This window comes from Erythrolamprus reginae, chromosome 6 (assembly GCF_031021105.1).
Source record: "Erythrolamprus reginae isolate rEryReg1 chromosome 6, rEryReg1.hap1, whole genome shotgun sequence".
Classification (NCBI taxonomy): Eukaryota; Metazoa; Chordata; class Lepidosauria; order Squamata; family Dipsadidae; genus Erythrolamprus; species Erythrolamprus reginae.
In genome coordinates, this window is record NC_091955.1 from 88,270,335 (window position 1) to 88,293,084 (window position 22,750).

Genomic DNA, 22,750 nt, shown 5'->3' on the forward strand with positions numbered 1-22,750 from the left:
GTGCCTTTGCAAGCACGCTGTTCTACTTTTTTAAATGCAAAGTCTTTCCCCCTCCAAGCCGCCCCTCCCTTTTCTGTCTTCAAAAAAGGGGGGAAAAAGAAACCCCTTCATCCCAGCAGCAGCGGCTTGGGTTCGTAAGGTGAAAATAGTTCGGAAGAAGAGGCCAAAAAAATCTTAAACACCGGGTTCGTATCTCGAAAAGTTCGTTAGAAGAGGCGTTCGTAAGATGAGATAACACTGTAATGAGAAAGCTGTTTGTAAATAGCTGAAATCAGGATCCACGATAGAATGTCATACATAAGAAATGTTATTAACCCAATTATGACTTCTTCTGCTTGGGCAAAAGACACATAACAGCAAATTAACAAATTAGAATCCTTGAGTGAATAATCTATCTTGAACTATTCAGGGTTAGGATTCTTCTTGGCCCTAGAAGCGCAGTTTTATTTTATTTATTTATTAGATTTGTATGCCACCCCTCTCCAAGGACTCTGAGCGGCTTCCAACAACAATACAATTTACAAATCCAATATTAAAAACCAGAACATATTAAGAAACCCTTATTAAAAACAATCACACAATTCAGCAAACCATACATAACGCGGAACAGCTGGGGGAATCAATTTCCCCACGCCTGAAAGTTTTCTCTGTCTCTAGACATAAGATTTTGTTTAAAACATGTCAACTCAAAATAACTTATTTTGGAGCATTGAAAGCATTGGCTGTATTTGTAGTTTAATAATAAGGTAGCTGTTTGATTCAAAAAGGCCTACACACCACACCAGCTGTCTATCTGTGGATGCAGGTTTATGAATCAGTGACACACTTGATTGCTTTCAAGGTGTTTTTGCTTTCTATCACAATTTTCCTTGCTCCTCAAACTTCAAGCCATGCTTTTGTGCCTTCAGTTCTAGTTTAAATGCACTGAGAAATAGTCTGGGGAAAGGTGAGGAGATCTATATTAAAAGAAAGCAGAAAGCAAATTGCATTTTGAGTTTGCCACCTTCAATTGTATATGGCATTTTCTTGTAAAAACGATGGGTTATTTCATTCTAATACTTTTTCCCACTCTTAGAATCAGTTCAAGCTTTCCATACTTTTCTGAGCAAATAATCAAGACATTTAGATACACACAGCCTCTTTATGGCTCTTCCCAGTTTTGCGGGATGGGAAACAAACCAAGTTTGACTATGAGATGCACAAAATAAAACTAGCTGCAGTGACACCCGTTGTCATCCTTCCATTGGATTCACTGGAGGAGTTTAATCCAAAGGGGTTCCCCCTGATTGAGACTGTTTTTATTGGAAAATATCGTCAGTTCCCTGCAGTGAAGGGCTACCCACCAGCAGCGCGACCGGTGCGCTCCCGAAGGCCGGCATGGGTACATGCGTGTCAGTGCATGATTTGGCTTCTGCACATGCACAGAAAGCCAAATCTAGCGCAAAGATGCTCTTGCGCGAGAGATTTCAGCAATTTTCGGCGATTTCTTCGCTTCTGCACGTAAGCAAAAAACCAGCAAAAATCACCAAAATGTCACGCGGGTAAGCATCCTCGTGTGAGATTTGGCTCCTGCGCATGCGCAGATACCAAATCCCGCACAGGGGCGCGTGCACGCACTGGTCATGCACAACTGCGCACGCATCCTCGTTCTTCCTGTAGAGTGACCCACTCTGACAGCAGTGCAATCATTGGTTCCTTTACTCCAAAGGGACTAACATAATTTGGTTATACTATACAGTGATACCTTGTCTTACAAACTTAATTGGTTCCAGGAAGAGGTTCTTAAGGTGAAAGGTTTGTAAAACGAAACAATGTTTCCCATAGGAATCAATGGAAAAGCGATTAATGCGTGCAAGCCCAAAATTCACCCCTTTTGCCAGCCGAAGCGCCCGTTTTTGCACTGCTGGGATTCCCGTGAGGCTCCCCTCCATGGGAAACCCCACCTCCGGACTTCTGTGTTTTTGCGATACTGCAGGGGAATCCCAGCATCGCAAAACGAGTGCTTCGCTGGCAACAGAAGTCCGGAGGTGGGGTTTCCCAGTGAAGGGAGCATCAGTGAAATCGCAGCATCGCAAAACCCCACCTCCGGACCTCGGTGTTTTTGTGATGCTGTGATTTCACTGAGGCTCCTCTTCCCCCCCCCCCTGCTGGGATTCCTCTGCAGCATCACAAAACCACGGAAGTCCGGAGGTGGGGTTTCCCATGGAGGGGAGCCTCACGGGAATCCCAGCAGTGCAAAAACGGGCACTTTGCTGGCAACGGAAGTCCGGAGGCGGGGCATCCCAGTGGCGGCGGTGGGTTTGTAAGGTGAAAATAGTTTGTAAGAAGAAGCAAAAAAGTCTTAAACCCCGGGTTTGTATCTCGAAAAGTTTGTATGACGAGGTATCACTGTACTTAGCTAGCGTTGTTGAATGCAAGTGTAAAAACCAAAGTTTTGTCTAGGACAAGAATGCACTAATTTTCCACTGTTGGCTTCTTACCCAATGTTCCTTTAGCCAGAGGAGCTCACACTGCTGCTCATAAAGCTGAGAAGGCAGCAGGCCGAACTGAGTAGTATCCGGGAACACACATTAGCACAACTCATGCAGCTAAAACTTGAGGCCAGCAGTCCAAAGGTCAGCTATGAAGCGATGTTTCTCATGTGCCATTTCCCCTTCATTCCAACTCGGTAGCCTCCGGCCACCGCCATTTCCTAATGTGGATTCTGGTTGCCTGTGGTGTTCTGCTATTAACCCTTTGAGTTCTGGTGTGAGATACATGGCTATCCAAATGAAGAAAATAACAATTCAAAGGCCTTTTGCTTTCGTGAACTCTAAATTATGCAAATTACTAGATTGACGCCCAATTCTGAAACTAGAACAGGTTAGAGAAGCCATAAATACAATCTGGCACGCAGTGTTTCATTCTCTTTTCTCCTTCCTACGACAATTTACAAATTGGGGTTCTTTTAGCTGCAGGAAATACATCCGTGTGTATCAAAGGGTTTATAGTTCGAATAGATTTAACATGATGTATTGTTTTTTCTTCCCCCTTCATTTTGTTTTAATATTGAAAGCTAATTTTTGTAGATAATATGACTTGCTGAGAGCAATTGCAACCATACTTAACTTAATCTCACTAATTAAATCAACTCATTAAAATTAATGTAAGAACCAGTATGGTGTTTTTAAAAAAAAAATTAATTTCTGTATGCCAATGAAATATTACTTAATCCATCTAAAGGCCAATGTCAAGTTTTACAGTTCTGAGTTTTACGTATGACATCTGCAGGCATGATCTTAAAATCGTTAAAAGTTAAAATGTGTGGTATCCTTTTCTTTCCTGAACGATTTTTTCACCTCTTCGTATCTGTCCCTTTCTTTCTTTCCTTCTTTCTTTCTTTCTTTTTGTCCTTCCTTTCTCTCTGAATGCTGGTTGCTAGAATGAGATTCTTTCTCATCATCTCCAAAGGAATGCCATTTATTTGGACCATCAGGTGGGACTTATAGCTTCTCTTTTGTATGTTTATATTTAACAATATGTTGATTCTTTTTTTGGCAAAGTTGCTGAAATCTTGCTACCATTTTAAAATAGTGGGAAACAGTTTCTGCAGCGGTTAAGGGGCACAATTTTAACTGCCAAGACACTTCTCTTGCTCCTATTGGTCTATTGCTAGATTCCCCCAAAATATACGGTATCATTTGGGATGCACTATTTGAATTAACTACAGGCAACCTTCAACTTATAGCCATTCGTTTAGTGACTGTTACAGTTCAGTTCAGTGATCATTCAGTGTAGTTACAACAGTGCTGAAAAAAGTGACTTACAACCCGTTCTTCTCATACTTACCATTGTGTTGCAGCATCCCGGTGGCACACTATCAAAATTCTACCATTTGGTAACCAGCATGTATTCATTTAACAATTGCAACATCCCAGAGTCTTGCAACCTTCCCAATTGGCTCCCAACAAGCAAAGTCAGTTGGGAGAAGCCAGGTTTGCTTAGTTATCACATGATTCTAATAATACAGTGGTACCTCGACATACGAGTTTAATTCGTGCCAGAGCCGAGCTCGTATGTCGATCAATTCGTATCTCGAACGAATACATTTAGATTTGGCTTTTTGCGCCGAGATAACTGGAAAAAATTGAATTCTTGCGCCACCTAGTGGACGCTCGGCTCGTATCCCGAATTTGAGCTTGGGTGTTGAACAGAAATTTTGCTCGTGTCTCAGCTCGTAACTTGGAATACTCGCATGTGAAGCAGCTCGTATCTAGAGGTACTACTGTATCTGCAGTGGTTTACTTAACAACCATAGCAAAAAAAAAAGGTTATAAAATTGGATGTGGCGCACTTAAAAAGTGGTGCCTTGCCTAGCAGTAGAAATTCTGGTCCCAAGTATAGCACTTAGCAATAGCACTTAGACTTATATACCACTTTACAGTCCCCCTTAAGCAGTTTACAGAATCAGCCTATTGCCCCCAGCAATTTGGGTCTTCATTTTACCCAGCTCAGAAGGATGGAAGGCTGAGTCAACCAACCATGAGCCTGGTGAGGTTAGAACTGCCAAATTGCAGGCAGCCAGCAGATGTAGCCTGCAGTACAATACTCTAACCACTGCACCCCCATGGCGCACTAATCACTGCACCACTCACAATTATGGTCTTAACCAGAGGACTTCCTGTAATTTGTGTGATCCTTATCTAGAATGCTGGTGGCGAAATTAAGACATTTTAGGGATAATGAATTCTGTTTCTTCCATTATAAAACTTGGGGCACAAGCCTGTGCCATTATATTTATATATTGCAGATGTTTTCCCTTACTTAGAACAAGCTTCACCAAATGCAGTTGACAAAAATGAAAATCTTGCCATTATCTTTAATTTTTCTTGGGAGTTCTTGCCAGATTTCTACTTATCCTTTGCAATTATAAAGCTAAAATTTTGATTGAAGTGCTGTTGAGCCAACATCAGCTCACAATGGGATACTCCATCTACCAGCCAACATTTTTATTAACTGGACCTACCCAATCTATCCTTGGAGAGGGACAGCATATAAATCTGATTAATAAATAAATAAAAATTAAAATATCTTTGTTTTATAATTTTTTTACTCAAAACGTAAAGGTTGGTCTGCTATGACGTGCAGTCAATGTTCATACTGTTTCTATTAGAACAGTTTGAAACATGAAACTCAATTAACTTAAGAATATCTAAGAATTTTGGAGGCATCTCAGGCAAGAAATTCTCAGGGTTTCGGACGCATTCAAATCGAAACATTTTTGCAAACTTCCAATCTGCAGAAGAACATGGCAAGCATTTTCAAGGATACTAAAAACAGATTAGCATTCCCTAAATAGTGCTATTAATATCACCCGCAGGCTTTTTTTCATATTATTGTACAATTTATTGCGCAATATGTTTTTGAAGCACATATATTTTTCATAAGGTACGGTATGAAATTTAGGGGAATCCCTGCTTCATTTAAAAGAGGTTTTATAAAGGTGGCTACATGTATGGCTAACCCAGGATTTTCAGTTGTCTGCAAAATTTTGACAGGCTGGGTATATCATAGCAATGCTGAAAACTGAAACGGATTTCAATGCATGCAATTAATGTGCAATAATCTCAGTCATGTTGCTGGATTTATGTTCGTCTTTGGGCAGCTTAAAATGTTCAAACTAGATGCAGTAGTCTTGTATTTACATTCATTTCAGACATTTGCTGTAGAACTGACTCTATCCCGAGTCGTTTTACGGATAACTCCAAATAACCCTTGAAAGACATCCGTTTACATTCTTCCCTCGTATCTGCTTTTGAGCAGCACGTCAATGATCAGGTCACTCAGAAACTCTGAAACAGCCTAGTTTTAGCAAACTAGAATTGCGATTAAGTCAGTGTCTTCAGGGGCTGCATGGAAACACCATATCCTGCAGGGTTTTTTAGATGTTTTGCTACAGTTTCACACAAGCTTTTGCTCTGCTGGTTCCTTGGTTCTCACTGAGCTTGATTTTTTTCCTGCAGAGATTTCATTACTTCTAGCACCAATGATGTTACCTACTGTATTTTTCGGAGTATAAGACGCACCGGAGTATAAGACGCACCTTAGTTTGGGGAGAGGAAAATAGGGAAAAAAATCTGCTTACCAGATCTGGCTAGCATCCTTAGTCTGGTCAGCTTCAGTACATTATTTTATCCCCTGGTTAGGGCTTTTAAAAAAACCTTATTCGGAGAGAGTAACAATGAAAGAACTTGCAAGCGAGTTAGAACTGGGAAAATCATTAGCACGTGGTTAGAGATAGAAAGAAACATTCAGAGCAAGTACAGCAATGAAAAAAACCTTACAAAGACTTAGGGTTTGGAAAACATTCTTTGCAAAGAGTAACAATGAAAGAGTTTGCAAGCTGGTAAGAGCTGGGAACATCATTAGCACCTGGTTAGGGCTGGAAAAAAACATTTGTAGCAAGTTAGAGCGATGAAAAAAATCCTGGAAAGACTTAGGGCTTGGAAAACATTCTTTGCAAAGAGTAACAATGAAAGAGTTTGCAAGCTGGTAAGAGCTGGGAACATCATTAGCACCTGGTTAGGGCTGGAAAAAAACATTTGTAGCAAGTTAGAGCAATGAAAAAAATCCTGGAAAGACTTAGGGCTTGGAAAACATTCTTTGCAAAGAGTAACAATGAAAGAGTTTGCAAGCTGGTAAGAGCTGGGAACATCATTAGCACCTGGTTAGGGCTGGAAAAAAACATTTGTAGCAAGTTAGAGCAATGAAAAAAATCCTGGAAAGACTTAGGGCTTGGAAAATATTCTTTGCAAAGAGTAACAATGAAAGAACCTGCAAGGTAAGAACTGGGGAGATCATTAGCACCTAGTTAGGGCTGATGGGGAAAAAAGCTTCGAAAAAGGCTACATTCCGAGTATTAGACCCACCTGAACTTTCAGCCTCTTTTAGGGAGGAAAAACGTGTGTCTTATACTCCGAAAAATACGGTAATTTTAATAATGAAACCTCTGCAAGAAAATGTCTATGGAGATTCTCAGTCATTCAGGTCATAGTTGTCCCAAAGATCCTTTTTTCAAAAGGCAGCTGGACTTTCCTGTTTTGCTTTGAAGACGTTTCACTTCTTGGATGAGAAGCGAAACGTCTTCAGAGGGAAACAAGAAAGTCCATTTGCCTCTTGAAAAAGCACCTTCGGGTCTGCAAGAAAGGCACCCAATTTGGGGTGCCCCAAGGACCCCACAGTTCAACCCTGAGCTACAGATATTTTCTTCCATGGGTATTGGCTCTGCTATTATCTGTAATACAGAACCGGAGAACTCACAGTGGGACAATTCAACAAGTACAAAAGTTAAATTAATTTGGACCGGAGCCATGGCCAATAATAATAAAATAAAGTCAATTCAGGAAGAGTTAACACTAATTTGGTCAAAAACATGATCACTAATAAAAGTACCTGAATTACTAAATTACTAAAAGTACCTGAATACTAAATAGAGGAAATAGTACAGTAGTACCTCTAGATACGAGCTGCTCCACATGCGAGTATTCCAAGATACGAGCCACAAGGGGAGAGAAATTTCTTTTCGAGACCCGAGCTCAAATTCAGGATACGAGCCGAGCGTCCACTAGGTGGCGCAAGAATCCTTGCTTCTGGTTATCTCGGAGGGGAAAAACAAAGTCTAAAGCCATTTGTTCCAGATACGAGTTGTTCGACATACAAGCTCCCTTCTGGAACGAATTAAACTCGTATCTAGAGGTACTACTGTATAAGGGCAGTCTAGATGGACCATGAGGTCTTTTTCTGCCGTCAATCTTCTATGTTTCTTTGTTTCTAAACAATTAATATAAGGTGGAATTGTCCTGCGGAGAATTGTCTTGCAACGAGATGTCCTAGACCTCCTGAACAGACATTTCATACTTTCTGTCTATTTCTGAATTAAAAGCAGTGCTAGCTTTGACAGCTGAGAGCTGGTGTTACATTAATTCAAACATTCCCAGTAAACTTTTATTAAGCAAATGGGTTGAAATTGCTAAACCAATATATGTAAATTGGAAAAATGAAAAAAAGAAATTAAAAAACTGCTAACTTACTGTTCTCTGAGATAAAAAAAAAATACCAATGTTTTTTGTCCTTGCTTCATACATTACCATTTGTTATGTGCAGTAGAACATTTGCAACTGACAGACATGAATTAAATCTCTGAAAGGCAATCTATCTTCCCTTAAACTAACAACAGCCACAAAATCATTGGCATTAATAAAATATTGGCACCTAAGGAAACGTGCAACATTATTTGTATTTGGGAAAGATATATAATTGATTCTGTTAAATGTTGATGTGGAAAACCTGTTGCATTAAATAATAGCCCCCCTTTTTTATGATGTTCGAAGAGATCGTTAGAATGGGGGGAAATTTCTGCAATTAAAAAAAAAAAACCAGCTCTTGGTTAAGCAAGCTGCCTTCTCGCATACACATAGAAAATGTACCGTAGTTTGACACTGACCTCTTATACAGCTATTGCAATTCTATTAACAGTTCCCACCTCTCATTTTATTTCCTCGGTTTTCATATTGCAGTGCCAAGTTGTGTTCATCTTTTTCCTAAGTAAATAGATCAGTGGATTCTGTACAAAGGGACACATATAATCTAAAATTGTATGTGTATATTGGTGCGTTTCCTTGAATGGTATTAAAATGGATGCACCATGTTTTAGTTGAACTAAATTTTTAAAAACTATTTCAAGAGCACTTATCCTTTTTTTTTCAATAGAACTAGAAAGCCCAATAAATGAATTGAAAGTATTCAGAATTTTCTGTTCAGTCTTGCGACTTCTAAAACTTTATTACTGATCAATGCAGTAATAAGCAAACACGGCTTACAAAGCAGCTAATATAAATACTATGAAATAGTCATCAGTTATCATGGCAGAAGATTGAGGTAGAAGCTATGTAAATACATTAACTATTTTCAGAAAAACTGTCCATATTTATCTTGTTATATTGAAGGTCAGGAAATGTATATGAAAATTAAATTGGCATTCAAAAAAAAAAAGCTTACAGTTCACGCTTTAGAATAATAATATAACCAAAATTCTTGCTAATCATATTTCATACATGACTTATCTTAGTTCTAAATTTGGCCCTACTAAGGGATTGGGAGGCGAAAGTCACTTTAACAGATAAAAAATTGAGTGAACTCATTCAATCTCCAAGTTGGTACACCGTTGCTACCTTAGATTTTAAAAGATTGGCTCCCAAAACCTCTTATTTTGCCCAGAATGGCTCTTTATATATTGCACAACTTTTTTAAATCCTATACTCTACTATATGTCTTAATCTTTGTAAACTGAGTATATGTAAACAGAGTAATGAAAATAGCACCTTATTCATCTCAATTAATTATGTTCTGTCTTCGAGAAGCTTTCCAGAATCTTATTCATGATATTTATTGCTTTAATCTAATACGGAATGTACACCAATCTAGTTTTAAATTCTTAGATATTTTCTTTTTTCCAGTTTAGTTTAAACGAGCTCTTTGGGAATGTACAAGTTTACTAATCGTGGGAGGAATTATATAAACTGATGCACTAATGGAAAACCATGAAAGTAGAGGCTATATTTACAGTGTCGTCTTTCAAATCTAGCTGTGCTGTAAACTGATGTTTGCTGTATGCTCCTCCCGATTTGAAATAGATGAAAGAGAATGAACCTTTAATCATCTTGGTTCACACTATGATTGAGAACTCGGCGCTAAGACCACAACTATACCATCAAGTAAGGTCTTGGATAGTGAATGAAATTGCTTTTTCTCATTGCAAAACTTTTCCTCAGTGACAGTTTTTGGTTGTTCCCTCCCAGTTTATCCATAACATCGGTGTTCCTCCCCTTGTTTTTGTTTTCGGAAAACCACAAGTCATCCATGCTTCCTACAATGTTGCGGTATCACTAGCATGGCTTTGCTGAACGTACTTGTCCTTGACTATTGAGTGTCCCCCCCACCCTTTGGATAACCTCCCACCCACCCCCCTTTTTCCAGAATATTTAACAAATGACTGCTTTTCGTAGGTGAATCCCATATATTCTGCTTCCGACATTTGTCCTAGCATGGATCTATGCAATCTCCTTTCCCCCCCCCCCCCTTTCTTTCTTTCTTTTGCCTTTGAAGGAATTAATCTTGGTTTAATGCAAAAGCATGCCAGCTGTGTTGTCATTTTCTGGCAAGTTTTTGTTCGAGGGGGGAAGAAAAATTAACTAAATGTTGTAGGTTCCTGGACAATTGCGTGCATTCCTTCTCTTGCTCGTTTTGTTGTCGCTCTTGGGAGTTAAAAAAAAGGATCAAAATCTTTTTGATCTGGGGAATATAGCTCCTTAAGAGCACTATGTTCAGAAAGTCACAGCAAACAAAGTCAGTCCTGAGTCATGATTATTAAGAGAGGAAATATGCTGAATGGAAATATAACATCAACATACTTGTTAGAAAAAAAATCATTGGAATAATCATTTGAACTTATAGCATCCTATATTTTACAGAATGCCAAATAAATTGATCGGTAATCGGGATGGTGTTTCCTTTTTACACATAGTCTTTTTTAAAAAAAAAATATCTCAGGGATTCCCAAATTCCAAACTCAAATTGACTCATAATCTGAGTTTGGACCAACATGGAAGATCATTGATAAATGGAGAACATTCAATTTTCTTTAGTAGCTGAATAAAAGAGAGCTTGGGTAGATGCAATTCTTGACCCTATAATTGTGATAGATAAATCCGGCTCTACCAGATGTGTTTCTTGGGTCCTAAATAAATCTACCCTATTTACTCCCTGTCAGCCTATGGAATGCTCATATTCAGAGGGAGAGGATGAATTAGAACCTGTCAATTTACCTGATCTCGAAGCAGAAGAGAATTTTAGCAAGGAAAAACTTGAAATGGGGGAACAGGTTTCATGTGAAAGTATGCATAGAGATGGTTCTTCAGATAGTAGCTGTCAGGACTCGAGATGGATTGACCCAAAGTTCAGAAGGCAGCAAAAAAGATCAGAAGAGATGAGTGGGAGGAGGTTTTGAGTTGCATTTTAGAGCGTGAGTAATTAATTAATTAATTGCCTCACATCCGGGATTGGACGAAGCAGTTTCTGCTTGTGTCAATTCTGACACCAGCCAACATGGATGCTTTCACTTAAGCTCTGACACGTAAGCTATTATCGTGTGATTTACGACCTGTTTTATTACTTGTTTACCCAGCACAGACTAGCCTATTAATTACAGAATTATTCCTACAAGCCAGTGAAGCAATTCTTTAGATAAATCGCCTAACTTATCACGGGGAAAAACGAAAGTAATTTTTGCTGCGTCACAGACGCTGATTGTACTAAGAAATAGCAGAAATAAATAGAAGTGTTACAGTTTGAAATCAAGCTGTCTGCGAAACAATTTATTTCAATTATTATCTGACTAGCCTGAATCAGAACACTTAGTGGTTGCCAAGATTCCATAATTTCAGGGACTGTGGTGTTCTCTTTATGAACAACCATTTCGCTATTGAAATTTTGCTCAAATGTTGTGCGCTTTGTTAGATTTTAAGTAAACACTCCTTCTCGTTGAGAATTACCATGTTATTTTTTTTATAAAAAAAAAGCTAATGTATGTTCTGTCGGGTCCTCTGGTAGAACCTAAAATTCACAGGTACAAATTTCAGACACACACACGTTTGAAAATTCAAAACAATGTTCTTTATAATGAAAATTCACTTAAACCAAGCCCTCTTTTGGGATAGCAAAGAGCACTCGTCTCCAACCAAACTGGTAATTTGTACAAGTCCCTTATCAGTTCTGTGGTACTTAGCTTGCAGCTGTGAGGCAATTCACAGTCCTTTTTCTTTCACAAAGTGAAACACACTTTGCCCTGGTTTAGTTTCAAAGCGGGGAAAAAGCAACACACAAAAAGTCAAAGTCAGTAAAGCAGTCACGAAACACAACGATCAGATAATCCTCCACAATGGCCAAACCCACAGGCTGCTATTTATAGCAGCCTCACTAATTACCACAGTCCCACCCAACCACAGGTGGCCTCATTTTCTTTGATAATAATCTCTCAGTTGTTGTTGCCTATGCATGCGTGGCTGTATCATTAACTCTTGTTCTGAATCCAAGGAGGAGCTAGATAATTGATCTCCTTCTGAGCTGTCTGCCACACTCTCCTCCTCCCTGTCACTCATGTCTTCTTGGTCAGAGGAGCCTTCATCAGCAGATTCCACCGGGGGCAAAACAGGCCTGCAGCATGTGGATATCTCCCCCGCATCCACAGTCCTTGGGGCAGGAGCTGGGCCAGAGCTAACCCCAACAATGCATAATGTGCAATATTACAATGAATAAACATCTTAGCTTCACTTTCTTAAACTTTTCTGAGACTAGACAATTTGCTAACGATTAAACAGCCAAATGTGCAAAATAAAATTCTTAGGAAGGTGTAATATTTGAAAATGGAAAGAATATGAAGAAAGCACAGATTCGTCATTGTTACCTTTCCCTTTACTTAAACCCAGATTCTAGTTTCACTTTTTTTCCCAAGCTGGAAGTATTGATTTGTCCTTCACCGAATCGTTTTGTAGCTGACTGTCTTACAATTAGGGTTTTGAGGAAAGAGCGCCCCATGGGGATCTTTAGCATGTGCAAGCGAACTGAATTGAATGTACAGCTGCAAATAGTTGCTTCCAAGGTTTAATCTGCTATGTTTGGCATGATCCTTCTCATACCTCCTCCTGCCAAGGTTGAAGGCATGGGTCACAGCTGTCTGGAGTGGAACTTGACCTCCTGGTGGTTATATGAATACATCCATGCTGGGTTTTTTGGCATCTAGACAGCCATTTCCTTCTTGGAGGCTTTGGGTGAGATGTTTTCCCCCCATCTTCCCAATGTAGTTTATGATTATAGAATTTCTTGGTGGATTCTGATCCAAGTACCAATGAGGTCTTAATCTTGCTTAGCTTTTTGAGATCATCTCAGGTCAGCTAAATGCCACTTGTTGGTGTCAGTTATACAACTAGAAATCAACTCCATGGGAGTTTTATATTGAGAGTGGCTATAATATCAGAATCTTGCTGGTTTGATTGGGTTATAAATCCCCTCCTTTTTTTAGTTCAGTGAATTAGGAAAGTATCTAGGCTTTTACTGAACAGTTGTCTGTCTGTTGTGAACTTAAAGTATGTTTTACACCCTGACAACAGAGATGGCTTAACTCTGTCAAGCTCATCTCCTTTATTCTACAGTCCGGGTGGCTTTCAACACACCATCTTTATTGATTGTAAATATTTAATTCAGAATATCCAGATGGTAATGGGGGGGTGGGGAAAATATATTTGCAGGTTTTATTAAATAGCTTGCACTGAATGATTTCCTTTAAGGTCAGAAATATTCCCATAGTTCAAGGAGCTAAAAATACTTAAATTCCCTGCAAGGATATATAAAGAAAAGGGGAGTGAATTGATCTTTGAAATGAGCAAGTTGTGTATACTCCTGTTCAGTTTGGGGATTTTTCAGATTCTGATTCGGAAAGTGTTTATGAATTAGTGGTAGGGCCTGATTTACAGGCAGAAGAAGGAGGAGACCAACCGCAGGACGTTTCTATGAGTTCAGATTCAAGTGAAGGAGAAACAGATACTAGATAGGTAAATCCTTATTTCAGACGCTTGCAGAGGCGAAGAGAGCAAGTGTCAGAGAAGAAATATTAAGGAGAGGAACGGGTTGGTTAATTAATTAATTAATTCGTCACGTCCAGGTGTCAGCGGAAGAGAAAGGTTGAGTTGTCAATCTGCTATTAAGAAATATGGAGGTTTCTTCAAGCCGCTCCAAAAGTAAGCTTTGCCTTGCGTGCTTTTAATTGCAGTTTCTATTACCCTGGGCTAACTCTGACTAGCCATAAAACTTAGAATGACTTGTGGAATGCTTTGATGATTTTGATGTTGCCTTGCCTACCGAAGTTTAAGATAAGAGAGTGCTGCGTGCTGAGCTGATTCAGTGTGGAACAGAGGAAAGAAAAATAAAGATGATGTTTTGTTTTACAAATATATTCATTTAGCAATCCTTATTCCAATTAACAGTGGCCTTAGCCGGAGATCAGAACAGTATTTATGCCAGAAAAGTTAGCACCCCAAAATTCATATTCTGAGCAATTCCTTTGCATGACCCCTTCCTAATTTTTACTCCTAAATGCAACTCTTACGCTTCAGAAGCCATTATTCTCTGCCTAGGCTTTTGCCGCTAGCCAAGATGATAACAAGATGGCAAAATGAGCCTCATGTCATGATTTAAGCACTGCTCTTTTATACATGCTTCGGGATATGCAAGGATATAAGTCGGAAGAGTTTCCATGAAGATGGCACAACACACATTTCATAACTGGCCTCTCCCCACAGCTCCTCCTCCATGGATGCCCACAGCTCTCTGTGGCTGTTAAGAGATTGAGCCAAGTGGTTGACACAGATTTTTAAATCTCTGCTTGTGATCTCATGAGTGATGTCTGCTTGTGATCTACTTTGAGTTGCATCGCATGCTGTTTGCCAACAATTTTACGATAGGCTACAAAAGACGAATGACTTATTTTTAAAGACGAATGGTTTGTTTTTACATTTGGCGACAGGCAGAAGCTTACCATATGGTGGATGTGCATAATGCATGGAAGCCCCAGCATGAGGGTGAGCTTGGTGATGTCGATGCCCTGCTCACACATCTGTTTCCAAATTTAGGAAATTGGTAGAAGCATAATAGCCAGTTGCCCTCAGCTGACCTAGAACCCATAGATCGGGGGGGGGGGGGGATGTTTCAAACTCGCCGTGTCACGTTGCTGTCATGTGACCTATGACGTTTTCCCTTTGCGGAGCTGGGGTAGGCGTGGCCTGCGTGTGAGGCATCCGGCCCATAGACCGCCAGTTTGACACCCTTGCACGGGATACGCTTTCCAAGCAGTCGTTATGGGAAGTGCCTTGTTGTTTGTGAAATTAATAGTGTGAATTTGGTGTTTTCCATTTGGAAAGTTATTTCCATCTTATGCTAACCTTATTTTGGGGGTACTTTAATGTTTACAACATTTGTCAACATGTGAGAGATATCAGAAGATATGGTGGACAAGCTGTCATTTCATGAAATATTATTTTACCATTGGCAGTTTTCAAAATGAAGAACTCCGATAGCACTATACCTTAGAATATAATTTTCAAGCTACTGAGAAATACTGAGGATACTGTTATTTTTTTGTTTTCTCTGGATTTACTCTGGAGCTAATAGAAATTCCCTCGGATCCCATCCCTATAACTGAATTTAAAGTATAATTGTTACCTGTGTGCTTCCATTCAAAGTAGTATCAACTGTGTAGCTTAAAGATAAGAACTACCTGAAAATGATTGTTTGTTTGAAAACAGACAGTATGTGAACTTCACTGTCATTAAAGTGTGGCATGTTATTACATTATGGACAAATGTTACCTAAGAATCATTATTCCTTCTAAAATTGCATTCCTGAAAGTGTGAGATTGGTAGAATGTGCTGTTGATAATTGGCATTAATTTAAGAAGCACAGAGTGTTAATTAGATAGATTATATTGTTCCAAGAAATTTAGGCAATTATCAGTGCATTTCGCTTCAGCTTTAGTATATTAAAAAAAAATAGGTAGTTAAGATTCAGAATTGTCTATAACTTTATTAAAAGTAACATTCTGGACATATATTTCATCCTATAATTTCTGCAGATTGATTCATATCTTTCTCCTTTGATAGCTTGGCCAGATTTACATCAACCATATTTGAGCATATCTGTTTTATCATTAAATATATATATATATTTCCATTCTTCAATTCTTTCTCCTATCAAGGTGAATTGTGTAGAATATATTCAAGTGGGTTTGTAAAACAAGGTACTGAGCATCACACCAAATTAAAATATATAATCTTTCTGAATTTAAAGGTGCTGTGGCTTTTTCATCTTCCAGTGTTCATTTCATTAAATGTGCATTTCAAAGCAAAGTTATTTATATGGCTTTAATACACAGTGCATTCTCTCCGATTGTCACCAAATGCATTTGCATGAGGATAGATGCCTTGAAATGAAACACTTAAAAACTTCTGGCAGATTTGTTCTGTGATTGAAATATTTGAATTGCTAAATCCTTGCCTCATTTTGTCTTTCCAGTTTCATTGTTTTAAACACAATGAGGTTAGGATTCTAATCTAATTGCATACACAAAAATACTGTGCATGAATATGAAAGCAAGGAGGGTAATTGATATTTTGATATTTAAATAATGTTGTGAAGGATTCAGAATTTTGGTAAAGTGTTTATTGTGATGGCCTCACTACAGATGTTAACAATTAGGCATATGTGTTTGAGATATTTTTTTTCTTTCCCTTCCTCCCCTCTCCTGATCATAAAGTTGTGTCTCGATTCACCCAGACTTGCAAATATATTTTAAAGCATTTGTTTAAAACTCTGACGATCCTTTTAATTATAAAATTAATTTTAATTATAAAATCAATTTTACTAGCACTAGATCATGGTAAAAGAGTGGTAGGGAATGGGGAAGTGTTCACAATCACATAAGGGCATTACATCTGTATTTGGGCCATTTATTCATGCAAAAGTTGTGGGTTTGCTCACAAGATTTTGCCGCAACCAATGGCATTCCATAGAGTTATCCTCTAAATAATTTTTTTCAAAGTATCTTGCTAATCAGCAGGCTTAATATGTAGATGTGAGAATGAATATAAGGGGTGTCAAACTCGTGTCATCACGGCATCGTCACATGACCTATCACGATTTTCCCCGCTGTGATTAACCGGGTGTGGGCGTGGCCAGCACATGACACATCCAGCCCGTGGGCCACGACTTTGACACCCCTGGCATTAACAATTTCTTTCCCGCTACAGTTCATTGCACTAACTGCCATTCATTTAGAAGTTTATATCCCTTGGGGAAGGAAGTATCAGAACAGTGGTTTAGAGCAAAACAAAGCTGGGAAATCTCGTGTAACCAACATTCCTGCTGTTTTTAGAAAGTCCCAGTCTGTATCTATTTATCTAGAATGGGCTGTTTTGTCCCCGTGTAGCAGTGAACTCTTCTCAATATGTCTTACGTTCCTCCAGTGTTTTTACATTTCGAACTATTGCTGCATCTCCCCTCTCAAGACAGACAAATATTTTTTTACACACTGTTGTGTAAGAAGCATTTTTTTTAAAAAACCCTTGACGTAGTAGGCCCTATCTACAGGCAATTGTATTTCTGTTTTTCATTATTGTAAGACATAACTGAGAATAACCTCTTCTATACATCTCAAGTGAGAATTATACGGAGCTTTCCTGAATGGTAAAATAAAGGCAGGATGGAGCTTCGTATTTTGAATGTTCACATGCAGAATTTACTCTTTGCTATCCTTAATAGCACTGATTTATGTACATTTGCTTCATGGGGCGTTCTTATATATTTGAATGGCGAACAAAATTAAATTTACATTATTTTATCATAATTATCTGAAACTCACAGCTAACATGCCATTCCATTTTCATCTTTGGGAAAGCTTTCCAGCAAGAATAAAAACTGTTCTCCTTTCTGACCAATCTAAATTTGGCATCCATTAGGAGCGAATTTACATAGTGTGTGTTGATTAAGGCATATTAAGTGCTTAACATTTTGAACCAAAGTAATGTATGCTTAATTAAACGTTCGCTTTGGAATGCATAGTTTGGCTTGATTTTAGTGAAGTGGTCTGATGGCGGTGTTTTTCCTTATTATAGCTAACGCAAGATGAAAGTAGGTCTACTCTGTACAAATACAGATCAGAAGAACTGGATATTGATGTAAGTACTGTTAGCTGTCTGAATATTGATTTTTTTAAAAAAAGAATTAAACTGCTGTGTTTGTATGTGAACGACGTAATAACTCTTTCTAGCTTTTTGCAACAGGGTTGAGTTATACTTTGAGATAAATTTGAACCATTAGGAAAAATGTAAATATCTTCTGTAGGTATCTAAGATAGACCACATAGGTCAGAAGCAACATGAGAAAATATTATTTTACTGAAAGAGTAGTAGATCCTTGGAACAAACCTCCAGCAGACGTGCTTGGTAAATCCACAGGAACTGAATTTAAACATGCCTGGGATAAACATAGATCCATCCTAAGATAAAATACAGGGAATAGTGTAAAGGCAGACTAGATGGACCATGAGGTCTTTTTCTGCCATTAATCTTCTTTGTTTCTATGTTTCTAAGATGTTTGAACTTCTGTTTCCAGCCAAATGTGTGACTTTGAATTGAAAAGTGAGGCTCTGCTGTTGGACATTTTCCCCTGTCTCTGCACACAGAATCCCAGCGACCAGTTAGGTCCCACAGAGTTGGCCTTCTCCGGGTTCCGTCAACTAAACAACGTCGTTTGGCGGGACCCAGGGGAAGAGCCTTCTCTGTGGCGGCCCCGACCCTTTGGAACCAACTCCCCCCAGATATCAGAGTTGCCCCCACCCTCCTAGCCTTTCGTAAGCTCCTTAAAACCCACCTCTGTCGTCAGGCATGGGGGAATTGATACTTTCCCTCCCCCTTAGGCTTATAAAATTTATGTATGGTATGCTAGTATGGATTGGTTTCTAAATTGGGGTTTTAAATTAACTTAAATATTAGATTTGTTTACATTGTATTATTATTGCTGTGAGCCGCCCCGAGTCTGCGGAGAGGGGCGGCATACAACTCTGATAGATAGATAGATAGATAGATAGATAGATAGATAGATAGATAGATAGATAGATAGATAGATAGATAGATAGATAAAGTCTATATATCAATAGTCAGTATTTCAAAGCCGCTAGTGGCACGAATGATCCACAACTGTTCTTCTTCTGCCCTAGACTAAGCTCAGCCGGTTATGCGAACAAGATAAAGTCGTGCAGGCCCTGGAAGAGAAGCTTCAGCAGCTGCACAAGGAAAAAGTAGGATAATTGTATTTATTATTCCAGATTTGTGTTATTTTGCACGCTTTGTTATCAGAACATTGATAAGTGACGCATCCAATGATGCAGAACATTAAAAAAATTATTCTTTTTATTACCGCAGTACACGCTTGAGCAAGCTCTGCTATCGGCCAGCCAAGAGATACAAATGAATGCGGAAAACCCAGCTGCCATACAAAATGTCATCTTGCAGAGGGATGATTTACAGAACGGCCTGCTTAGCACTTGTCGAGAAGTGTCTCGGGCTACGGCGGTAAGAAAATATAATTATTTTCCCTTAGTAAAACTCACTGGGGTGTTTAGCGATGGTCTCTCTATTGTAGCATTGTCTACGTGTTTTTTCTTACTACATGGATTTGCCAAGAGCACCTCCCTTGTGAAGCCAGGTTGCAACGCCTTGGTCTCTTCAGCCTTGAAAGATGGCGTTTAAGGGGTGACTTGATCGAAGTGTATAAAATCATGCACGGGATAGAAAAGGTGGATAGAGGAAAAATATTTTCTCTATCACACAATACTAGGACGAGGGGGCACTCCCTAAAGCTCATAGGTAAGAAAGCGAGGACAAATAAAGGGAAATATTTCTTCACCCAGAGGGTCCTTGGTTGATGGAATTCACTTCCAGAAGAGTTCGTGACAGCTGTCAGCCTTGATAGCTTCAAGGCAGGATTAGACAGATTCATGGATGCCAAGTGTTTCAGTGTAATTGAAACGGATGTCCATGTGCTGCCTCTATGTTGGTTGAGGCAGGCAGGGTTCCCTTGAGTACCATTTGTTGGGGATCAAGGGAAAGGGAGGGTTTTGCCTTCTCTTTCTGCTCAAGATCCCCATGGACAATTGGTGGGCCACTGTGTGACACAGAATGCTGGACTCGATGGCTTTGGCCTGATTCAGCAGGGCTCTTCTTATGTTCTTATGCCAAATCTGCAGCAGATTTAGAAAGTCTGGATGGAAATTATTTTGCCACAGTGGAGTGAATGAATGCCATCCCCAGACTTCAGAGGTTTCCCTGGAGCCTGGGGAGGGTGGAAATGGCCACCCCACTTCCCAGAGGCCCTCCAGAGGCCAAAAACACCCTCCCCAAGCTCCACATGAGCCAAAAATCATGCCTGGGATAAACATATATCCATCTTAAGATGAAATACAGGAAATAATATAAGGGCAGACTAGATGGACCATGAGGTCTTTTTCTGCCGTCAGTCTTGTATGTTTCTATGTTTCTATTTGCACTAGTTCCTGTTTAGCATTGGTGGTACAATATCTGTAACGTACAATATCTTGTAACAGTACAATATCTGTTAGAGTCCTACTGCCAAAGATTAGCCCTAGCCTTGTTCTGTCATCTGCGCTTTGGGGAGAGAGGAAACACAGAAGCTTCATTGAAGACAATTTTGAGAAAAGGCAGGGTTGTCTAAGGTTACATAGCTAATGATAATGAAGAGAGCAAAAATAATTTAAGGAGGTTTGCCCCTGCTCCATTGTCTAAAGGAAGACTTTGATCAGGTAGCCAAAATGTGGAACACATTAAAGCTAATAGGCATGCCGAGCTACTTGATTATTCTTTTGAGCAAAGTTCAGAATAAACAAGAAGCTACTGTAAGAACCAAATTTGAGGAAACAAAGAGATTCAGTGCAGGAAAGGGAACGAAACAATAATGTGTTTTGTCATCATTTATGGTTAATTTAGATGGCAACAGTTTTAGAAAAATGGTAATATTGGAAGAGATATGCAAGACAACACTTTTTGTCTGCTGAAAGTGAAATATACAAAAATTGATGATTCTGGACAAAATGTTCTGGAGAACTATGGGATGTTTGTTACTATCTCACTCCAATTCCTCTCCTCACCAACCCAGTTCATTTCTGAATCTTCGCTGGACCAATTTCTGAAATTATATTCACCAGCTGAAAGTGTCAACTTACATCCATAGAGATGCCTGAAGAATGGCCTCATTTGAATGACACTTGGCAAGGCTCAGAGGGGAAAACAGAAGATTTCATATCTTCTCCAGAACATTCAGTTCCAACTTATGCACATTTCTACAGTAGCTCATTAGGAAAATGAAATGGAAAATGAAAAACCTGGGTTAATCTAAGATACTAAGATGAAGGTAATGAAGTCGCAATGAAGTAATATAAATTCGCAATGATTGTCAAGAAATGAGAATGGTAGACATTTGTATTTTCTTGAACTCAAGAACAGAAAAAGAGGGACAATTGCTGGAAAAGCAAAGAGGAGATTAATCTTACTCAGGAAGGCAGTCACAAATGTAGACAAGTTCATGACATATGCATAATTGTATCACCATATAGATCAGAATAGTTAAAATAGTGCTTTTCTCAGGAATAATAGGTATGTTTGTGTGTATGCTTGCTTTTAATAATGGGGTTTTTAGTGTTTTTTAAATTATTAGATTTGTTCTTACATTGTCTTTGTTGTTGTTGTGAGCCGCCCCGAGTCTACAGAGAGGGGTGGCATACAAATCTAATAAAGAAAGAAAGAAAGAAAGAAAGAAAGAAAGAAAGAAAGAAAGAAAGAAAGATAGATTGATGGACATTAAGGAAAAACAAATATTTTTCATTTATTTATTTGATTTTTTTTAATGCCGCCCTTCTCCTTAGACTCATGGCTTACAACATGTTAGCAATAGCACTTTTTAACAGAGCCAGCCTATTGCCCCCACAATCCGGGTCCTCATTTTACCCACCTCGGAAGGATGGAAGGCTGAGTCAACCTTGAGCCGGTGATGAGATTTGAACCGCTGACCTGCAGATCTAGCAGTCAGCTTTAATGACCTGCAGTACTGCACTCTACCCACTGCACCACCTCGGCTGTTGACTTCGAGTGATTCATTTAGAGGGACATATTAAAAATATGTTTGTCCATTAAGTTCGAGGAGGAGCTGGACATCTAATGGGTTGTGGGCTGTACACGATGTTTCCGCAGGTGGCTGGTAAGGCCTCTATGGGCATGAAATGTTCTACCACATGCCTGGTGCACCAGTTGCGGCCCTATTTGGACAGGGAGTCACTGCTCACAGTCACTCATGTCCTCATCAACTCGAGGTTCGATTACTGCAACGCTCTCTACATGGGGCTACCTTTGAAAACTGTTCAGAAACTTCAAATCGTGCAGAATGTGGCCGCGAGAGCTATCGTGGGGCTTCCCAGATTCACCCACGTTTCTACAACACTCCGTGGCCTGCATTGGCTGCCGATCAGTTTCCGGTCACAATTCAAAGTGTTGGTCATGACCTTTAAAGCCCTACATGGCATTGGACCAGAATACCTCCGGAACCGCCTGCTACCGCACGAATCCCAGCGACCGATAAGGTCCCACAGAAACGAATCCCAGCGACCGATAAGGTCCCACAGAGACCTTAAATATGATAGGGTTTTATATGCTTCTTTTTTAATATTAGATTTGTTTTTGCTATAATATTGTTTTTTATTATTGTTGTGAGCCGCCCCAAGTCTTCGGAGAGGGGCAGCATACAAATCTAATAAATAATAATTATTATTATTATTATTATCATCATCATCATCATCATCATCACCATCTGTGGGCACCATTGTCACAGCATTTGTAGGGCTTTTTGTATTAAAAATATAGTGGACTTCAAGAAGACCTAAATAAGTCCGTCCGGGACAAGCCCTAATTAGCAAGTCGAAGATTATTATTTCTGCAGATGATACATGTTGAGGTTGCACTAGGAGAATACAACTAAATGCCTTGCACAGTTGAGGAGTGAAGGTGGGAAGACAATGATTACAGTGGATAGATTGGATTAG

At 39.3% G+C, this 22,750-nt stretch overlaps 1 protein-coding gene across 12 annotated transcripts in view; it reads left to right on the forward strand.

Annotated features, from left to right (window-relative positions):
* The window catches only part of PLEKHA5 (pleckstrin homology domain containing A5), a 278,548-nt gene that overhangs the window by 224,794 nt on the left and 31,004 nt on the right, over positions 1 to 22,750 (forward strand). For 7 of the 12 annotated variants that reach the window (XM_070754314.1, XM_070754316.1, XM_070754315.1 and 4 more), the window contains 3 exons: positions 17,757 to 17,819; positions 18,860 to 18,940; positions 19,065 to 19,214. In XM_070754314.1, coding sequence (XP_070610415.1) covers positions 17,757 to 17,819; positions 18,860 to 18,940; positions 19,065 to 19,214 — 294 coding nt within the window. Of the gene's footprint in view, positions 1 to 2,495; positions 2,616 to 17,756; positions 17,820 to 18,859; positions 18,941 to 19,064; positions 19,215 to 22,750 lie in introns of all 12 variants that reach the window. The other 5 variants (XM_070754322.1, XM_070754324.1, XM_070754313.1 and 2 more) reach the window with 1 other exon arrangement.